This window comes from Polypterus senegalus, chromosome 16, assembly GCF_016835505.1.
Source record: "Polypterus senegalus isolate Bchr_013 chromosome 16, ASM1683550v1, whole genome shotgun sequence".
Lineage (NCBI taxonomy): Eukaryota > Metazoa > Chordata > Cladistia > Polypteriformes > Polypteridae > Polypterus > Polypterus senegalus.
Genome location: NC_053169.1, coordinates 95136153 through 95156484, shown reverse-complemented (window position 1 = coordinate 95156484; position 20332 = coordinate 95136153). Strand labels below are relative to the sequence as shown.

The following is a 20332-nucleotide window of genomic DNA, read 5'->3' as shown; positions in this document are numbered from 1 at the left end:
AAGTAGACAGCAGGATATCCCGCCATGTTTTCGCGAAAGATGCAAAATGCACCCGGAGGAGGCTTTCTTTTTTTAAAAAACACTAAACAGCCTTCTGGTTAATTGGAGAAGGGAGGAAAGAGTGCGCGAATCCAAACTACACGGACGAATCGGTGTGTGGGAAAACGTGGACGTCACCTGAGGAAAATGGAACTGGAGCGCCTCCTCCGTCGATCCAAAAACCCGGAGCGGCTCCTCCTACCTGTCAGTCGGAGCGAAGGCGCGGCTCGCCACCCACTGGGCGGCAGCAACAACTCTCACTTTCTATGAGGCCACGAATGAAAAATACGTCATCTGTCACCAAATATACACTTTGAAACGTGAGCCATATATCAGAATGCGTTAAACTGACGCTAATATAATGCAGGCAAATCTAGGTGTATATATACTGTACATACCTCTGTCTTTCCGTCCAATATATACTTTACACACACACACACACACACACATTTACAAGCATGAGAAAAAGTATGCCAGACAATTTTTAAAACAAATATGGACAAATCAAGATGTGATCTTCCACATGTAAAATTTGCATGCATGTTGAAATTATAAAATGCACAGCAAAATGTAAATGCGGCATGTTTGTCATGACAACTATCTTGTTTAAATGAATATTAAATCTTAATATGTCCACATATTTATATATATAAAAAAAAAAAAACACCACAGGTGTACTTGCCATTCTATTGTACTCATACCCTCCTTTTTAAATACATCCAATATGCAGTAAAGACTACAAACACACATGTATGTTGTAGGCAAACAGTAATATTTTTCAAATAGCTTAGGTTCACTACAATAAAGTTACACGGGCTAAACGCAATGATTTTATGCTATTTAGATATTTTTAAATTTCACCTTCCTTTATAGTTGACCTAAACATCCAGGTGGGCTCAAGGGTTGGGTTGCTTTCCCTGTGCACCATTATATTTTATAACAGTCAACTTAAAGGTACAAAAATCAAAGGCATTCACAGAATTCCTTTTCCTGTGGTATTCCGGTTTCAAGTGACTTGAGGTATTGTTGGCTTCAAGTCCAATGGTGTCATGGACAGCATCAGAGGCTTTAGACCACTGATCTATTGTGCCCGGCTTCTTTTTCGGTAATGTACAAGAATTTGATTATACCCCGATTGTAACAATTTTGGTTTTTGGATTGACAATCATCGTATTTCAAGAGGACCCCCAATCCCCCTTCAATTATTTATCCAAGTAAGACTGTACATGTAAATTACTGAGGGGGTTAAGACTAGATATATGCAAATCCTAACAACATGCCTATTTGGGGAAAAACAGCTGATATATACACACACATTTTATGAAAAGTATTTAAATGCTAAAAATTCTATATTCTATATAATATATGCTCTCATATCTGAGAGAAACATACTCATGCAAGGAGTGCACATGGTCAGGTGATAATGTGCTAAAATAAAGTAGGTACCAAATTAAACAAACAAGGATAATAAACAAGAAACTTATATAAAATATTCTTTTCCATGCAGGTTACCCTTAATAATGATATGATCTGAGAAGACCAGGGTGTTGTTAATGCTCATTGGTATAGATAATGTAATAACAAGAAAGAAAAAATAGCAATATATTTTAGACAAAGTTTAAAAATACTGAAAATGTAAAATTACATTTACTCTACCTAGATGGAGCAACAAGATCAGTTATTCCAGATTTCACAAGGAACCACAAGACCACACCCAAAGATCCCCTGACCTCTGTTGCTGAAGCTGATGTCCATGTTCATAATGCTCATAACTTAATAACATAGCTGCAGCTGAAGGCCTCAGAGGAAAAAGAGAAAATGTTAATTCTCAATAGCATGGTTGCTCATACTGTCCACAGAAGACCATCAGAAAGCTCTTGAGGATTTCACAAACATCGAGTATCACTTGAATAGTCCATTTAGCCCAGTGCTTCTCAAATAGTGGGGCGCGCCCCCGCGTTTGACCTCGGGGAACATGCTTTTTTATACTTGTACTTAACAATTTTATAGACAAATGATACTATTTATAGTCGCGTGGGGGGCGCGAGATGTTTTCTTCTTCCTAGGGAGGGCATGACAGAAAATTATTGAGAAGCACTGATTTAGCCTAACAAGCTTGTCTCTCATATTCACCAAGACTGTCCACAATAAAATCAAATCAAGATTTGATGGTACCTAAAGTCCTACTCCCCACCACAATACTTAGTAATTTATTCCATGGGTCTGTGGTTCTCTGCATGTTGAAAAACATTCTGTTGTGTAAAAATGCCCTTAAGTTTCCAGTTGTGTCTCCGTGTTCTTGTTGCAGAATTTAAAGTAACCGAATGGAGCCATTTTAAACATCTCAATCATGTTACCTCTTAATCTCCATTTGGTTAAAGAGAAAACATTCCTCTCCTTCAGTTTCTCCTCATTGCTCATACTTCTTAGTCCTGGAATCTGCCTAGTTGCGCTCTTCTGGAGCGCGGTTATGTCTTTTTTGTAATATGGAAACCAAAACTGAGTACAGTACCCCTGCTGAGGCCTCACTAGTGTGTTATATAAGTTAATCATAACCTCTTTGACTTGTAATCTACATATCAGGACACTAGATAAGCTATCATTCTATTAGCTTTCTTGATCACTTTCTGGATGATGATAGTGAAGTGTCCACTGGGACTCCCAGGTCCTTCTCCTAAGAGGTACTTTGAAGTTTCACATCTCCAATTGCGTATTCAAATCTAATATTTTTACTTTCAATGTACAGTACCTTACATTAAATTTCATCTGTCACAAGAATATACTCCAGGTGAGCAAGTCATTATTTTGCCCTGCCTGCCTTCCTCCCTACCTACAAAACGAGGACAGTGTAATTGTCAAGATTAATGATGAAGGCATCATCATGGTCTACCCAACAAACTGAACAGAATTCTGTTACTTAAAAGAATTATTTACAGTCATACCAAAACTTTTGGAAGGTGATTTTCTTGCAGCAAAACAAGGATTCTGAACATGCCAATGATTTAAGAAGATGACATTTTGTGCTTTGAAATGTCCGAGTCAATAATAATATTGAGGCAAGACTTGAAGGAGGATGTGCATGCAACACTTCACCAAACCAACAGCAGCTGAAGCAGCTTGCAAGAAAGAAAGGGAAAGAATATTTCAGAGCAGACGTTTGAGACTGATTAGTGGTAAAATGACATACATTTTTAGCTGCTGCAAAGCTGCTAAAAGATCTTTCACCTACTATGGAATTAAAATGTTCAACTAGATTTGCAGCCAAGCGGTTACTTATTTATTCATTTATTTTATGTACTGTACAATTCTGCTATTCTATAACTTTAAATGAGTCAAACTGGATGCTGCATTTATTACAGCCAAATCCTTAAATTTAGTCAATGGAATAACAGGTTATATTCTCTTGGACTTGTTATCATTCTGCTATGTTAGAAGTTCCTATCAGTGTATATTTTATTATTCTTGGCAAAAAAATCCAAATAGTATTTAGTGGACTGCAGAGAGTGAAAACTTCTTAAACCCTCTTTTTTGTTTGTTTGTTTTGCTAACCAGTTCTTAACTATCACACAGAAATTAAAATTTTACACAGCTATTTTGTTGTTATTATTTTCACCTTGATTTTCAGGGTAAATGCTGACTGGATACTTTAGAGAAATAATCAGTCAAAAGCAAATAGTAATCCTTGCTTATTTTTGGGTGTGTGCTGTATTTTTTTTTTTTTTTTTAAACACCACAGACAAAGAGGGAACACATTGTTCTAATTTGTAATACAGTACAGTACTTGAGTATTCAATTTCATTCACATCATTTTACTACAGAAACTGTGAATAACGACATCTGGCCTTAATTCCAGCAATATGGCTGTAATTAAGCAGGTTCAAAGTTCTTTGACCACTTTGTAAAGAAAAAAATGAAAGTCTTTGTGAATACGGTCTTCTTGGAAAAAGACCTCGAATGATCCTCTTGCTCTTTAAAGTAGCAGTGTCTTAACTTGGCTAATTGAGTTCATTCCATCCAAGTCCTAAAACAGTTCTAAAAAATTCCTGACTTTAAATGAATTATTAGTTTGCCATTTTTGCATTCTAAAGTGATTTATAATGTATCTGTTGCTAAAACAGTCGATTTATGTGTGAATGCAAGACAGTCCCAACAATAAAGCCATCTATAATAAAAACACTGGTCAATCCATTAGTCTACCCATTTTTTAAAGCCATCATATATGCATCTTATCTGCAGGAAGAAATCTCATCAGCGTCACCAAGCCCAATGAGGGACATATGGTTAACTTGGGGCTACAAACTAAACCTAATATGTACATTCAGACAAGTGGAGAATGGACAAACAGTGAACAGACAGATGACTATTATTATTACACCCAAGTTCTTGAAGCTATGAGATTGTGGTTATCACCCATAAAACATGTTCACTACACACATTAACACTTTGTCTTGGACTAAGGGGCAACAGCTCCTTTTTTCCCCACTTGGTCTAAGCAGTTAATCTTGGAATAATGCCCTCAGGATGTGTGGCTATACATTTAAACCTATGAGTGGATATTTTCAATGTACAGTGCCTATAAAAAGTATTTACCCTCTCAGAAGTTTTTATATTTTATTGTTATAGAACCTTGAACTTAAGTGAATTTAATTTGGCTTTTTTGACAATGGTCGACAAAAAAGTAATTTTTAATGTCAAAGTTAAAAAAGATCTTTGCAAAGTGGTGTAAATGAATTATAAATATAAAACACAAAACAATCAATTGCATAAGTATTTACCCCCTTTACATGACATGTCTTAATTATCTCTGAATGTGGTTACATGTGATTTAATCACCCGGTTATTCACAGATACCAGGTTTCAAAAATGACATGTACTGTATACTCTTTATTAAAGTTAGAGAAACCGGAATATTGGTCTCTGAGAAAGTAAGTTAACACATGTGGATTTCTGCACAAGTAACCCGGTTATGTGGTCATGTAAACCTTCAAATGAGGTGCATTTAAGGATTTCACCAGTTAGCCCTACACCAACTCTGCCCTACCGGTCTTTGTTTTACAAACATCCAGTGCTCATGGGTAGAAAACAGTAGAAGCGTCCACTAAGATACATTTCCTGAAGAAAATGGCCAGGCAATTGCATCGTTTCTTCTCTTGGTTGAAATAATGTGTCTTGATATTTTAGAAATTGCCAAATTTATGTCGATGAGATGAACTTACATTGCTAATCTCAGCACCACAATCTCAGGAGACACAGGCTCCATGTTTGTTTTCAGGATCAGGTCGAGGATAACATTTAACTTTTTTTTTTTTGCACAGTTTAATGATGTTGAACTCCATAAGAGAACTTGTGCATATAAATGGGGGTTTTAAGAAACCAGGTTTCTGCCTTAATCAGACTACTCACCTTATCCCGGGTTTTGTGTGTTCCTGTAAACACACTCACGGTTGCAGGAAGGTGTCCGGACACATTTAAAATCCTACAGTAATATGCTACAATAAGAAATGCATGTAATGACAGAAACATCCACAGTAGTGATGGAAATCTGCATAGAATGATGATATGATGCAGGTGGTGTTGTGATCAGTAATTCTTATGAATTTTTCCTGGTGTTCACTGGACTTCCATTATTAAAGTATACATTTATTTTAGGAGTTTTGGAACCTAAGGATTATGAAAATAACAATTTATCCTTTGAGAAATGTGTATTTTTTTAGCATTATGCCTTGACATCATCTTTGTTTTGTGTGTAAGGCACCACCATTTCTTAAGTCCCATGGTCAAGACACAGCTCCCAGTTGACAGGGACCTGGTCACACAGTCACAACATCTAGCATCATGGATGCAACAGATTACAAGGTCGCATGTGGTGGCTATTTCTCATCCAAGTTTGCAGATAAATCCCAGTGTTTGCGTGTGAATACTTTGGTTAAAGACTCCCTGGATTTAGTTCTTTGTTCATGTTATTCAGTATCACAAATGTATGTCAGTCACTTAAAGTTGTCAACAGATCAAATTGATTTTAGGTTCGGAATCTGGCTTGTACTCCAACTATAATTCATCTGCTGATCCTTTTTATTAAAACACCGAGCCAGTACAAGTGGGAGCATAGTAATAGTAAAATTTGTCCATAATCAGAAGGAATAGCAGAGTCTTCTATGGGAGATAATGCATACTTATGTTAAGAATGGGGTTTTGGTTGATTTTTGGTTGACTTATCTTTATCAATTCTGTTGATCTACCACTTGTTTTGGGCGTTTTCTAGCCCTACCATTCAAATCCTTTATTATGTTTTTAATTTTCATGTTTGATTTGATTCTTCTTTATTATCTGCACCGTTTTGGCCTGCATATTGGCTGCCTACACTTGGTGGTCTCATCGTTAAGATAGCTCCCCAAATTGTCATTGGCATATACTTGGAGGTTGTGACACTTTAGGAACAAAAAGATGGAATAAAAAGGGTCATCTCAAGTTCACTTTTTAATCCAGGTTTGCAGATTCATGAACCCCTTCTGCCTCGCACAGTTTTTCTTTTTGGCATGGACTGCTGCCTGTGTTTTTCGACCCTGACTTTTTGCCTCTTGTTTCAGTATTGACACTAGTATGGTTTAATCTCGTAGTTTTAAAACCTTTTGTTTTTGTCTTTTTTGTTGGTCACACTCACTTTATTTTGCTTGCTCATCTAGCATAACAACTATATGTATGTCGTTTATTGAGCTTTTTAATAAGTCACTCAGGATGGGAAATGCATGAGATGAATGGTAGCTCCTATTCACAAGAAAGAGAATAAAAGTGATACAAGTAATCATTTACCATAAGTCTCACGTTTGTTTAACACATAAATCATGCAGACTAAATTAAAGACTAAAAAAAGAAGCAATTAAAATAATATCAGCTTGTTTGATTTTTTTTAATATGACACATACAGTGGGTAACGGTAGAACTTTGCTTGACATGGTCTACTTAGATTTTCAGGGTGTGATGGAGTTTTACAGTGCTCAAGAGGCCAATGCAAAAGACAGAGACAACAGGATTTTAAAAGGAATACATCCGCCCATTTTGAAACATGCTTAATCTAGTTAGGATTGTAGTGATTTAAGGAAAAATGTGTAATGGAATCCAGGAAATGGGATGTTATTTATCTCTTGTATACATTGACTAAAATACCAGAATATTTTGCATCCTGGTGAAATTTGCAAATTATACAAAATCAGAAGCGAAGGCTACTTACATAATCAAGAAAAAGCTCTCCAATGCGTAAGCATTATGACAACGTGCCATTTAGCACCAACAAATTTCATCTATTCATGTTTACCCTAACATGTCCACAAAAACGTCAAACTAAGATTTAAAATGATCCAAGGGGCTAATTTCAAATATGCAAACAGGTAACCCACTCATCTGCAATTATCTGCGTGAATAAATATGTTCTTAAAATTTGTGTAAAATTCAGTCAAATATCTTCTATCTAGACCTCTGTGTTCTTGCCAAACAACTTGCTTACTAAAGCAACAATTGGCACACGCCCTATTTTTCCTTCTAACTAATTTTAAGAATTAAAAAGTAATACGACTCCTTTGAATCTCTGTTAGTTTAGGCAGGAAAGATTAATCCCCTTCAGTCCTATCTTAGTTCATGTCTGAAATTAGTCTAGGACCTTTCCACTGGATTCTTATGCCCATCTGTTAAGATGGAAACTAAAACTTCAAAGTATTCCAGTGTATTATACAGATTGAGTGTAACTTCTTTTGACTTGTAATCCACAATGTGCACAAACAGCCCAGTAGCTTATAAAACTTTCTAATAATTTCTGCATATTTCTAAATGCACAGAGCAAAAAAGTTGCTATTAGTACAGCCAGAGTTAATGTCCTGGTAACTTTATTAAGTATTTTTAATGTTAACTCATCAACACCAGCATATTCAAAAAACTAAAAACAACAATATTGATGTAAAAAATGAACAAAAACAGACATAAAAAGGACATCTGAACCCTAGTCAGAAGGGGGACTCTGGCTGAACCATAACAGCTAGGTATTCTGGCTAGTATACATTGTACTTCAGGGTGTGCACTAATTGGTTGTCATATATACACTTGTACACAAGCCTACCCCTAAAACTTAAAACAAAATAAAAAACTTGGGGTGAGTCGCAAGGTACGTCACGGTATTACACAACTGCTGAATACCCGGGCAAACTGCTACTGCCTAATGAGACTATAAATTGCTAGAAAAGCCACATAATGTCCATAAAAACCAGGTTGGAGTCTGAACACAACAATTTTAACCAATAAAACAATGAAAAAAAGAATAAGGTGCTCCATAAACCTTAACTCAAAGAAAGTATTGCTGCCTACAAATTTACATTTGCACTGCATGCAACTGGAGGCCAAAAATAAAGCAATCGAGTGTATGCACTGTAAAACCTGAGCATGGCTCCTTCAGCGAGGACATAATGAGTGGATTGTTGATGTAAATACAGTCTTTATTGTATGCTAAATCCAAAGCTGTGTATTACCCTATGTACTGAATATTTTTTCACATCTTACCATACCATTATGCTATAAGAATTAAAACAATAGACTTTCCAGATTCTGATGCCCAATTCTGCTACTGGTTGAAATTAGAAGATGTTAGCATCTAGTTCAACAAAGCTCAAGAACTGAACAAGTAGTCAGAGAATTCTGCTACTGTACTAAACAAAAGAATACAAGTCTTCTTACATTATAAGTTTTAATTATTTGAACACTGATTAAAGGAAAATGAAGCAGAAATCATGTAAAACACAAAATTTAATTGCTACTGTAGTTCCAGGTACCTTCCCAAAAAAGCACTGGAAATAAATCAGGAGCTAGAATTGGTGTTGTTTAGCTGCAAATTAAAAAAATAAATAAATAAATAATAGCACAATGCAACCCTAGGGACTCATAGCTGCGAGCTGTCATTTTAACCAATCTCTAACTTTATCTAGACACTGCTTTAATTAAATGTGCTGTTACTCCAGAAATTTTCAAGTGGCTTTCTTCATATTTTATCAAAAAAAGTTAACAAGCATTGGTAGAACACAGATACATATTTAAGGTTCAATTTTGCACAAATGTCAGCAAGTTTTTCTTCATATGGAGAACTAGAGAAACGTTAAAAAGTTAGTGTGGTAAGCAGTAAGACTTTAGGAGACTCTCTCATCTAAACTTGACATCATTTGGTGAAATTAAGTGAAAAGGACTGTTGAGCTTTGCTTGGCTAAATTGCCTGTTCTCATCAAAATTGTTTGATAAAGCCATATTAACAGGTTTACCAAATAAATAAATAAATAAATAAATAGCATCACTTTTTCCACATTTTGTTATGTTACAGCCTTATTCCAAAATGGATTAAATTCATTTTTTTCCTCAGAATTCTACATACAACACCCCATAATGACAACGTGAAAAGTTTTTTTTAATAAATTTGCAAAAATCTCAAGTAAAAAAATTGAGAAAGCAGATGTACATAAGTAATCACAGCCTTTGCCATGAAGCTCCAAATTGAGCTCAGGTGCATCCTGTTTCCCCTGATCATCCGTGAGATGTTTCTGCAGCTTCATTGGAGTCCACCTGTGGTAAATTCAGTTGACTGGACAGGATTTGGAAAGGCACACACCTGTCTACAGTATAGAAGGTCCCACAGTTGACAGTTCATGTCAGAGCACAAACCAAGCATGAAGTCAAAGGAATTGTCTGTAAACCTCCGAGACAGGATTGTCTCGAGGCACAAATCTGGGGAAGGTTCCAGAAATATTTCTGCTGCTTTGAAGGTCCCAATGAGCACAGTGGCCTCCATCACTTCTAAGTGGAAGAAGATCGAAACCACCAGGACTCTTCCTAGAGCTGGCCGGCCATCTAAACTAAGTGATCGGGGGAGAAGGGCCTTTGACAGAGTGACCATCAGTTTTTTTGGTCACCTCCCTGACTGAGCTCCAGAGGTCCTCTGTGGAGAGAGGAGAACCTTCCAGAAGAACAACCATTTCTGCAGCAATCCACCAATCAAGCCTGTATGGTAGAGTGGCCAGACGGAAGCCACTCCTTAGTAAAAGGCACATGGCAGCCCGCCTGGAGTTTGACAAAAGGCACCTGAAGGACTCTCAGACCATGAGAAACAAATTTCTGTGGTCTGATGTGACAAAGATTGAACTCTTTGGTGTGAATGCCAGGCGTCACGTTTGGAGGAAACCAGGCACTGCTCATCACCAGGTCAATACCATCCCTACAGTGAAGCAGGGTGGTGGCAGCATCATGCTGTGGGGGGCAGGAACTGGGAGACTAATCAGGATAAAGGGAAAGATGACTGCAGCAATGTACAGAGACATCCTGGATGAAAACCTGCTCCAGAGCGCTCTTGACCTCAGACTGGGGCGACGGTTCATCTTTCAGCAGGACAACGACCCTAAGCATACAGCCAAGATATCAAAGGAGTGGCTTCAGGACAACTCTGTGAATGTTCTTGAGTGGCCCAGCCAGAGCAGAGCCAGACTTGAATCTGATTGAACATCTCTGGAGAGATCTTAAAATGGCTGTGCACCGACGCTTCACATCCAACCTGATGAAGCTTGAGAGGTGCTGAAAAGAGGAATGGGCGAAGGATAGGTGTGCCAAGCTTGTGGCATCATATTCAAGAAGACTTGAGGCTGGAATTGCTGCCAAAGGTGCATCGACAAAGTATTGAGCAAAGGCTGTGAATACTTCTGTACATGGGATTTCTCAGTTTTTTTATTTTTAATAAATTTGCAATAATCTCAAGTAAATTTTTTTCATGTTGTCATTATGGGGTGTTGTGTGTAGAATTCTGAGGAAAAAAATGAATTTAATCCATTTTGGAATAAGTCTGTAACATAACAAAATGTGGAAAAAGTGATGTGGCGTAAATACTTTCCGGACGCACTGTGTGTGTGTGTGTGTGTGTATATATATATGTGTTATTTTTCTCTGAATATATTTTTAAATGCAGTACTCACCGAAGTGGTGGCTTGCTAAATATCATACAGAGGAAAACGGCAATGAGGTATTTGTTCCTCTTCTGCACTGTTACTTACATACATGTCTGCTCTTTAGCTGTTACAATTTGGATAAACAAGCAAGCAAAACATTTCTTATGAAACACACCTAAAAAGAAGAATAAAATTAAGAAGCAATTTAACTACTAACAGCCCTGACAAACAACTAATGATTCTTTGGGATGCTGGCCTTGGAAACAGAGCTTCAAAGAAAAAGCCATACATAAAATTGAAAAAAAAAAAATGACAAGATTAAGATGACAGGCATTGGATGGAAGGTAACTGGGAAAGCGCATTATGGAGTCATCTTTTCTCCATTACTGATGGCAGTGTGGCATAATGGTAAAGGCTTTGGACTTCAAACCCTGCAATTGTGGTTTCAAATCATGTTACTGATATGGTGTAACCATGAGCAAGTAACTTCACCTGCCTGTGTGCCAAACAGAAAAAAGAAAGGAAAAATCTAAACTTTTACATTTCAGATATTGCAAGTTGTCTTGGACAAAGGCATCAAAACAAGTTTAAGGGATAAGTTTCTTGAGAAAGTTACTATATTTTGTCCATTTTTGAACCCAGCACTGAACTTTAGAAATGCCTGCACCTTGCAACTTAAGTGAACAGAATTACATGTCATAGTAGTGCTTATGCAATTACAAAGGTTTCTCTAATAAACAATTAGCACTTAAAATAACTAATTAAGGATATTGTAAGTGTGCTGACCATAAAAAAAATTGAAGGGTGGACCGTTGAAAATTGGACTTTGCAGTTACAGTCATTTCAATCAATAACAAGACATTAGAAACACTAGTAATGCCTTTGTTGTATTTTAAATCAGTTTAATGGTATATTGATAAAAAAAAAGTATATGTTTCTTTTGTCCTTTAAGCAACACAACTTAAATACGTATATTGTTTAATTTTAATTTCATTTTAATTTACATAATTACCACCTACAAATTCTGCAGACTGTCATGACCAATACATTTCATTATCACATTTAGGTCCTGAATGTAAAAAGAAAAAAAAAAACACTAAATTATGTTTCATATCATGTGAAATACTTCAAATTTTAACAAACTGAAACATTTATAAACATTTATTTATTCACATTCAATGAATAACAATCCGATACTTTATTAATCCCAAGGGGAAATTCACAATGTATCTGTCTACAAACCTTACATCTAAAGCCACCATCAAGAAGACATGGAGGTCCGTGTAGTGGTTTTAAGTTTAATTTTGCCGACCTAGAAGCTTTGAGGTGTGAACGATAAAGTGTTTAATCCACAGGTGGTATACTTTTGTCCCTTGTACGTACCTGTGCTCACGGGCGCTATTTTGGATTGCTGGGAATTGTAGTTTTGTGGGCATTCAGTACTTCGCAACGAGCAGCACATGAAAACTACATTTCCCAGTAGCCATGTGCGCAGACGCCAAATGGGCAGACGTTGAACGGGAAGTGAGATGTTACCAGTCACAGCGTATAGTCAGGTATAAAACCTATTATAATCGACTTAAAAAACACGGGATGAAAAAACAATTATGGCGTTAAAACGTGTATTAAGAAAACGGAGTAGTGATCATATAATGTATTATTTTAAGTTTAAATGGGGCGATAAGGTGGAAATGGTGGCTGCGATTTTAATCTCCAACTTAACGAAAAAAGGACAGAGAGAAGCGACGAGAAGATAATTGTTTAGGTTTTGCTTTTAGCCGTGCACTGTCACATTATATACATACCAAGAGGTTTGTAGCGGTTTACGAAATGAATAATATGCTTATTACTTTTCGTTGAAAATGTGTACGATTACTTTTAGAAATCCAGACAAATGCAGCTTAAAGTCAGGCGTGTCCGTTTGGCTTATGTACTTCGGGCGTTTTTATCTTAAAGGATCTCGGTATTTTACATCATAATTGCACCTACTGTTCTAAACCACTAGGCGGTCTCAGAATTGACGCTGTATGATAGCGATATGTTGTGTTTGTCAAGGTGGGAGCAGACTGAGTGGGACGGTGACCAAATGGAAGAGAAGAAGAGCAAGAGAAGAAGCCCCAAGAACTCCACGTCCCAGGCAGCTTCTACTAGTAACTTCAAGAAAAATCCGGCTGTTAGTAATAAAAGTACCGGCTTTTCCAACACGGGGGCGCAGGCGGCAAGCCAAAAGAGCAAGTTTAAAAGGTATTGTGCAGTTTTCTAAAAACTCCCAACTCCCGTATTTTCCCCAGAAAGTTTATGAAACGTGTGTTGTTCACCAAAACATGTTGTGGTCTTTATTATTATTATGTTTATGATGATATTATTCAGGATGACATAACCCGTTCAGAAGTTATCCTTAACTGCCTGGACCCTGAAAAATTCATTTTCTGATATCGGAGACTTGTCACTTTTCATCAGCCACTGTACAAACAACGTTGTATTTAGAAAAAGGGTTTTGTTTTTTTAATGAAATAACCTGAAAGAATGATAAATTAATAAAAAAATAGTTGAAATGTATATCCCACAAAGTGTTTATTTGGTTTGTGTTTGACAAATGCTCAACCCTACCATAGTGTTGTTTTTATGTTAGTTACTCCATGTGGTTTGTAGTGATGTTTTGATGCAGCACAGAGTTCAAGTTCATGCTTTAATAGAAGCAGTGACCCACACTAGACAACAGCAAACATTATTAAGATGACCACGGAAAAGAAATGGTGCATAGTCTACCTGAAGCCATCTTGCGTTATACTCAGAACATGCAAAATGCATGCATTGTTTCATAAAATATTTGTAATCAATTCATCCAGAGAAAAATGAGTGCATATCACAAACAGGAAATCCAGGTCAGATGGGATTACCTTTCTGAATTGAAGATCTGCCTCTATATCTTATTATATACTCTTATACTTACAGTAACTCTTATTTTTTCATAATATTTTAGCAAAAAATGCAGGCACTTGAGCATACAACTAGATAACTGATGTGGATGATTGGGACACGAGATTTTTTTTTTTTGGTTATCCCTTGTACATTTTTCACATTGTTTGCCATTGTACAGCACTAGTCATCATTGGTTTTTGTTAGATATCACCAATTTCTTCCTCCATTCTGCACAAAAACCATTATAAAATACATGGAGTATGTAACATAAAAAACATTGGGTTGGGTAATCCTTTAAAGTATTTCCTTACTGATTTTTTTTTTTTCCCTTTCTTATTCATTTATGTTTTTGCCCAGAGGCACAAAGGAGCGTCCAAAAACCCAGCCTACATCAGGAAAGGGTGCCCAGCCTGGCACTGTACAACACTCCTTTCTGACTGATGTTTCTGATGTTCAGGAGATGGAAAAGGGTTTACTTGGCCTCCTCAATGACTTCCATTCAGGAAAACTCCAGGCATTTGGTAAATAACTGAACACGTGACTGCTGTGAAATTGCTTTATATTCAGAGAAACTTTTAAACGTTTTTTCAGCATTGGCCATTTAAGTAATCATTAATGAACCAGTCATTCTTTTACTAAAAATTTTGAAGAGTTCATTAGCAGGTAGCACACTTTGTGCCTAACTATTGCATTTATTGTCATCAGAATGTTGCTTTATATGAGGGTGGGGGTGCACAGAATTGCCAAAATCAGCCAACAGAATGGTAGTAGTGTGTAGCTATTAAATATCTTATGCCCACAGTCTTATCAGTTGGTTTGCCGAGTTGAACAAGTGCGTATTTCTGACATTTAATTCTGTAAATCATGACTAAAGTGTGAGATCAAGGATATATATATATATATATATATATATTAGCGCAAGAGATACACAGGTAGTCCCCAAGTTAAGGACATCCGACTTACAAATGGGTCTGTGGCTGCAGCGCATGTGCCTCAGTAACTGCCGCTCCGTCATCTTCGGCCTGGGAACGCTGCAAGTGGTGGCTGGACGGAGACTGGAGGGGGGCGATTTTGCTGCTCGCACATTGTAGTGTCCCTCGGGCGGCAAGCAATTACCCATGGTCCATAGTCACCGGGGTCACATCTAATCGCTCGTGTGCTGGACGGAGGCTTGATGGAGCAGTTCACTGTCTGCCCACCACGCCGCCACAGCTACTGCTCCTGACTGGATGCATGTTGGATAGAGCAGAGGGGGTGTTTCACTGCCCGCCCACCACACACTGCTGCCCAGTTCGTTCTCGGTGGGCAGCTGGTAATGCTGCAAGTGGTGACCTGGTTGTGGCTGAACGGAGGCCATTGAGGGTGAACGGGGTGGCGGGGGTTAGCATTGTAGTGTGCCTCGGGTGGTTGCCTATTGAACGGTGGTGGGCAATTCACTACCCACCTTTGGCCGCACCGTGTTTGTTCTCGGTTGGCGGACGGTGCAGGCAGCATACTGTAGTGGAGGTGACTGTGTGCTGGGCGGGTGGTGAACTGCCCCTTGCCGGGTTTTGGGTTTTTGTTTACGTTACTATTCACCATGAGAAATCCCAATAGTGTTCAACAACTGTCCGGGAGCAAATACATTTAAATGCTATTATATAATCTGCTGCAGAAGCAGTGGAATTGCAGATTCCTTATGATGAAATTTGACCTGCAATAAATGATATTGGCCTAATGATGCAGCATACAGGAAAAATGGCTGATACAATCAACAATCTATTGCATGTTTTACTTTTCTGTCTAATCCTGTTCCTAAACCCTTTGTTAAATGTTGCAATTTATAAAAGGTGGGGGGAAAAAATCTTCAACACAAATAGGGATCAGTAATGTCAATGCATAACCACTAAATGTTGGGGTAAGTGATGCAGTAAAGTTTGTTTTGATTTGCTATCATTACATTTTGAGATATGTATAATGTATATTCATTTGGCTTGATGGAGATTTAAACTCTAACAGTTATTTTTTGGATTGTTCTTCTTGATTAAAACAAATTCCGATCAAGAAAACAACCAAATATTGGGTTACAGAGAACATTTATGATTGCAGGAAATAGTGAAAAAGATCCTGTATTTAATACCATATTATGGTATACCATACCTTTTCTACTTCCAAAAGAAAAAGTTTGACAATTTTCCTCACTTCTCAGGTAATGAGTGCTCCATTGATCAGATGGAGCAAGTACGTGAGATGCAAGAGAAACTGGCTAAACTGCACTTTGACCTCTATGGAGAAGTTGAAGAGATGCCAGAGGACCAAAGAAAATCGGAGAAAGATGGCAATTTAGAAAAGCTGCTTAACAATGTTAGTCTGGTGAAAAACACATTCATATTATGGTGAAAATTTTAAACCAAATTAATATGTGCTAAGTGAAGCATTATTTTTCTGTTGCACAATTTCTTTTAACTTGCTGCAACATGTACAGTAGTAGCATTTATATAAAAGAAAAATGACAAGCAGAGTTTGGTCACTTTGCACACTGCATTATACAGCTTGCAATCAGAATAACAAATAGGCAAATTATAATAAAGCCAACATTGTAAATATGTATTTCATTGCAGTATGTTTTTAACATTAGGCATTGTTCTTGATGGCCATAAGTAATACATAAATCAGCTGATGTTAATAAATGTCGTTGTTGCTGTTCTGACGTAAAGTTTAATTTACATGTATCTGTATTAAGATAATGAATGTATCTTTGTCTCTTTTCAGCTAGAAGAACTGAGTTCCTCAATGTATCCTTTTAATGTCATGCATGTGGTTTCCCTTTAAAATTGTATAACCTAAATACAAATTCAATGTGTGTTATTAGATTTGTGTGCTCTGTTCAGCAGTTTGTGGGTAGTCTATAGGATCTTGGACAAAAATAATAACTTTAACAGATTAAAAGAAATCTAGGGTATTCATTTTTAAAAATCACTCATACCTATTACTAGAATGCATAAAGAACAACGTCCAAATAGTTCAGCTGTTAAAAGAAATTGACAAGCACATGACTTTCTTCACCGTCATGCCATAGTCTTTCAGCCTGCCCAAACAGCTGTGTACATAAATGTAGAGATCCAAACTGCTTTGGTTAATTGCAATATATTTTATCAAAATGTTAAGGAGAATTACATTTTGAAGTGAAACTCTTAATAAAACAATAAAAAGGGAATTACAGTTTTGTAAAGTGGTTTGCAATATGAATTAAAAAATATATATATTATGGGCAATATTAAACACATCTATTAAAACATTTTCTGTTAATATTGGAGAGAGGATAAACACATGCATAGATTAGCACCTGTGTTTTATAGTAATTTATACATTTTTCTCTTGTTAGAAACTGTGGTATAGCTTCTGTTTTTGCAGTTTTACTTATCTTTTACACCAAATACCAAACACTGCATAACTTCTCTAGAGATGTGTGGTTTCTCCGACATGGGTAAAGGGTTTAATATAATGTACATTTACTCTAATGACTTTATTTTATTGGTATATTTTAACTTTTTAAACTCAAAAGATTGAGGATAAGTAACAGTTTCTGTTAACATTTTTTTCCTCCCCATTAAGAATAGGACTGGATAACCTACATGGGGATCATATACTACAAGTATCATAAGATTGTGTGTTTTTGTTGTTTGGGTTTTTTTTTCCCCCTTTCTTCCTTTGGCATTTTTCCCATTCTATTTCATTGTACAGGATCAGTCACCTTTTGCTTGTTTTACATCATAAGGTTTTTTTATCCATGTTCTGCATGATAAATGGGATTAAAAATGCACCGCAGCCACGATTACAAACTAAATGGGGTAACATGGAAAAAATATTACTCTCTTAAAGGACAACCTAAACCAATAAAGAAAAATTTAATTATTATTATTAAGATGTGATATCTCGAAGTGTAAAAAATTTAAGACTGGAGTTCAAGCATTTTTAATGTAGTATTTGAGACCCTGCTATTTCTTGCAGAGGTTTATAAATTCCACTTTTTCAAAACTGGTATCTGAGTATCATAAATCAAGAAGTAATGTGTGTTCACTGATCAGTATTAATGCCAATCTTTACATTAGATTTCTGTCTTGACACAATTTGCTGTAAATAAATGTAAAATATATCTAACAATTTTAGTAACTTTGCAATTGGCTGGTGGATTTAAGACCTTGCATTAGACACAATAAGTTACCATTTGAAATATTACAGTTGGTAACTAAATTGTAGTCAAGAAATTATGTACTGATCTAATGTCCTGTTTATAAGGTGGTTAATTTGTTATGACTTCTGAATGAAACAACATTTTTTAATCCTGCTTGATCCTTAACTAGTGAATGTCACAGACAAAAATTACACTTGGCAGATAATCAAGACGTTCCTCGGACCTCAGCCGTCTGAATGCACTTTCCAGTTTACATGGACGATAAAGTTTTGGTGGCTTTATTAGTACCACAGAGGATTAAACAAAAAAACCACCTCTATAGCACTGCAGAGGACAATGTGCAATATGACATAACTTACTATGTTGCATTTAAGTTATATGTTGGCCTTTTAGCCAGATAAGCTGGCTACATTCTATGCTGTGAAACCTTTTTCCATTTCAAGTTGTCTTAAATGCTGCCATTAAAAACAATATTATGCATATGTTTACCGGAGCTATATTAAGCCACTATCACGTTTGCTGCTTCTGATTGAAGTTTGTTTTTTTGCAATTTTTTTTTTTTTTTTATTGCATATTGACTTAAGAAAACTTATTACATTTTAAGTTTGTTCACTTACCAGTATCTATGTGCTGAAGCACATACTGTATTAAATTTAGAATTATTTTTTGAATTTTGCTGACACATTGCAGTAATTAATTCCTTTGTAAATACTTTTAATGTACCATACGTGTTATATTATCGGCCCATATTTTTTTTAGTTATTCATGTTTACAAAGAATATAATGTATTTTCACCATTTTAATATTTCTATTAACATAATCTGAACTGGGAAGCACTGCTTCTGTATCATCCAAATAAAGCCTTATTTGACTTAAACTAGTTTACTTTTACTGACAGGATTAAAAACAAAACAGAAATCACAGATGTATTTTTGTGTTATTTGTGCATTAATATAAACAAACTTCTGTAATTATCTGCGTCAGTACAGACATTGCATGCCACAGTTTACAAAGAATATTGGTAATTTTTCATCTTGATACCACAGACAGCAGTTGGAGTTCAGAATTACATGGAGGTACGTGTTCAAAAAGGTTGACAAGATAACACAACCCTGTTTAATCCCGGTCTAGATGTTTCTGTCACATTGCAAAGATTGAAGGCCCGTATACATCCAGGATCCGGAAACGTGCTGGAACTGCAATCAAAAACTACACTCACCTGGGCAACCATCTCTATCAGTTATTACCACTGCAGAAGCGTTACCAGTCACAAACGGCAAGAACTACTAGACATTGAAACTTCCTATTTCAGTCAATCTGGTTAAACACAGACTCTGATTTATCTGTCTTTTCCTGATTTCTGTGCTCTTCCATTCAATATAAAATTGTTTAATTTTATATAGTACTTACCTAATGTTATTGAGCAAGAGTGCAATTCTGCCCTACTTTGTTTTATTCTGTGTTTACTGTATATAACATTGTGATGGTGTTGAATTCTATTTACCTTAGATGAACTGTATAGATGAAATTCCAAGAGTAATTCCTACTAACTATGTTGCCTAACAGTTAAGTTAAAGTTCATAGGGCCATTGCAGTCATCAGGTTTTGTGCAGCAGCCTTGTCAGTGGTAAATTTCACATGCAAGACTAGACAGAACCTTCCAGAGGGCTTTCTGCCCGATAAAAGTTAAAGGCCTTCACCAGGTCTAGTCTCTGTATAGATTTGTTCTTGTATTTATCAGGATACAAAGTTGTGTTGGAAGTTCCTTTGGATGGTGTGATGATAAACTGAAACTCTGGTAGGGCTCCGGGAGAAAATGATCCACAGTAGTTTCCACATTAAAGTTTTTCACCATTCTAGAGGATAGTGGCCATGTTGGCATTTCTAAGATCCAATTGAATTTCTTCAGTGTTACAGGTCTTATTATTGATCTCTTTAAATGTATATGTAATCCTTCATCACCAGCATTCAGTATCTTGGCAGAAATTTCACCTGAGCCAAATAACTTTTTTTTTTTTTTAATAAATGTATTTAATAGCTCAAAGGATTCCTTCTAGGTTGGCAGTTTTCCCAGAGATGTGCTTACTCCATGAATCATTGGAGTCTCTGCTTTGAGGCTGTAGTGACCTTCAGGCTTCAATTATGATGTTATTTTTACCCCTCACGGAATGCTTTACTTTGAAGTATAGGATGTCCTGGATATCTACATCTCGCTTATAAATCCAGTCCTGGTGTT

The 20332-nt window shown here is 36.5% G+C and overlaps 1 protein-coding gene across 1 annotated transcript; it reads left to right on the top strand.

Annotated features, from left to right (window-relative positions):
• Window positions 1-12496: 12496 nt before the first annotated feature.
• On the top strand, window positions 12497-19017 carry ccdc28a (coiled-coil domain containing 28A). Its single transcript, XM_039739054.1, has 6 exons — window positions 12497-12556; window positions 13056-13244; window positions 14280-14443; window positions 16111-16265; window positions 16674-16696; window positions 18278-19017. The coding sequence occupies exons 2-6, from the start codon at window positions 13087-13089 to the stop codon at window positions 18330-18332; spliced, it is 555 nt and encodes a 184-aa protein (XP_039594988.1). The 5' UTR covers window positions 12497-12556; window positions 13056-13086; the 3' UTR covers window positions 18333-19017.
• The last annotated feature ends 1315 nt before the right edge of the window (window positions 19018-20332 follow it).

What these genes read in the sequence shown, in the direction of transcription:
- ccdc28a (XM_039739054.1), top strand. Translation starts at nt 13,087, where the DNA reads ATGGAAGAGAAGAAGAGCAAGAGAAGAAGCCCCAAGAACTCCACGTCC. An exon ending in AGGAAAACTCCAGGCATTTG is followed by an intron (nt 14,444 to 16,110) that starts GTAAATAACTGA and finishes CTCACTTCTCAG; the next exon opens with GTAATGAGTGCTCCATTGAT. An exon ending in TAGAAAAGCTGCTTAACAAT is followed by an intron (nt 16,266 to 16,673) that starts GTTAGTCTGGTG and finishes GTCTCTTTTCAG; the next exon opens with CTAGAAGAACTGAGTTCCTC.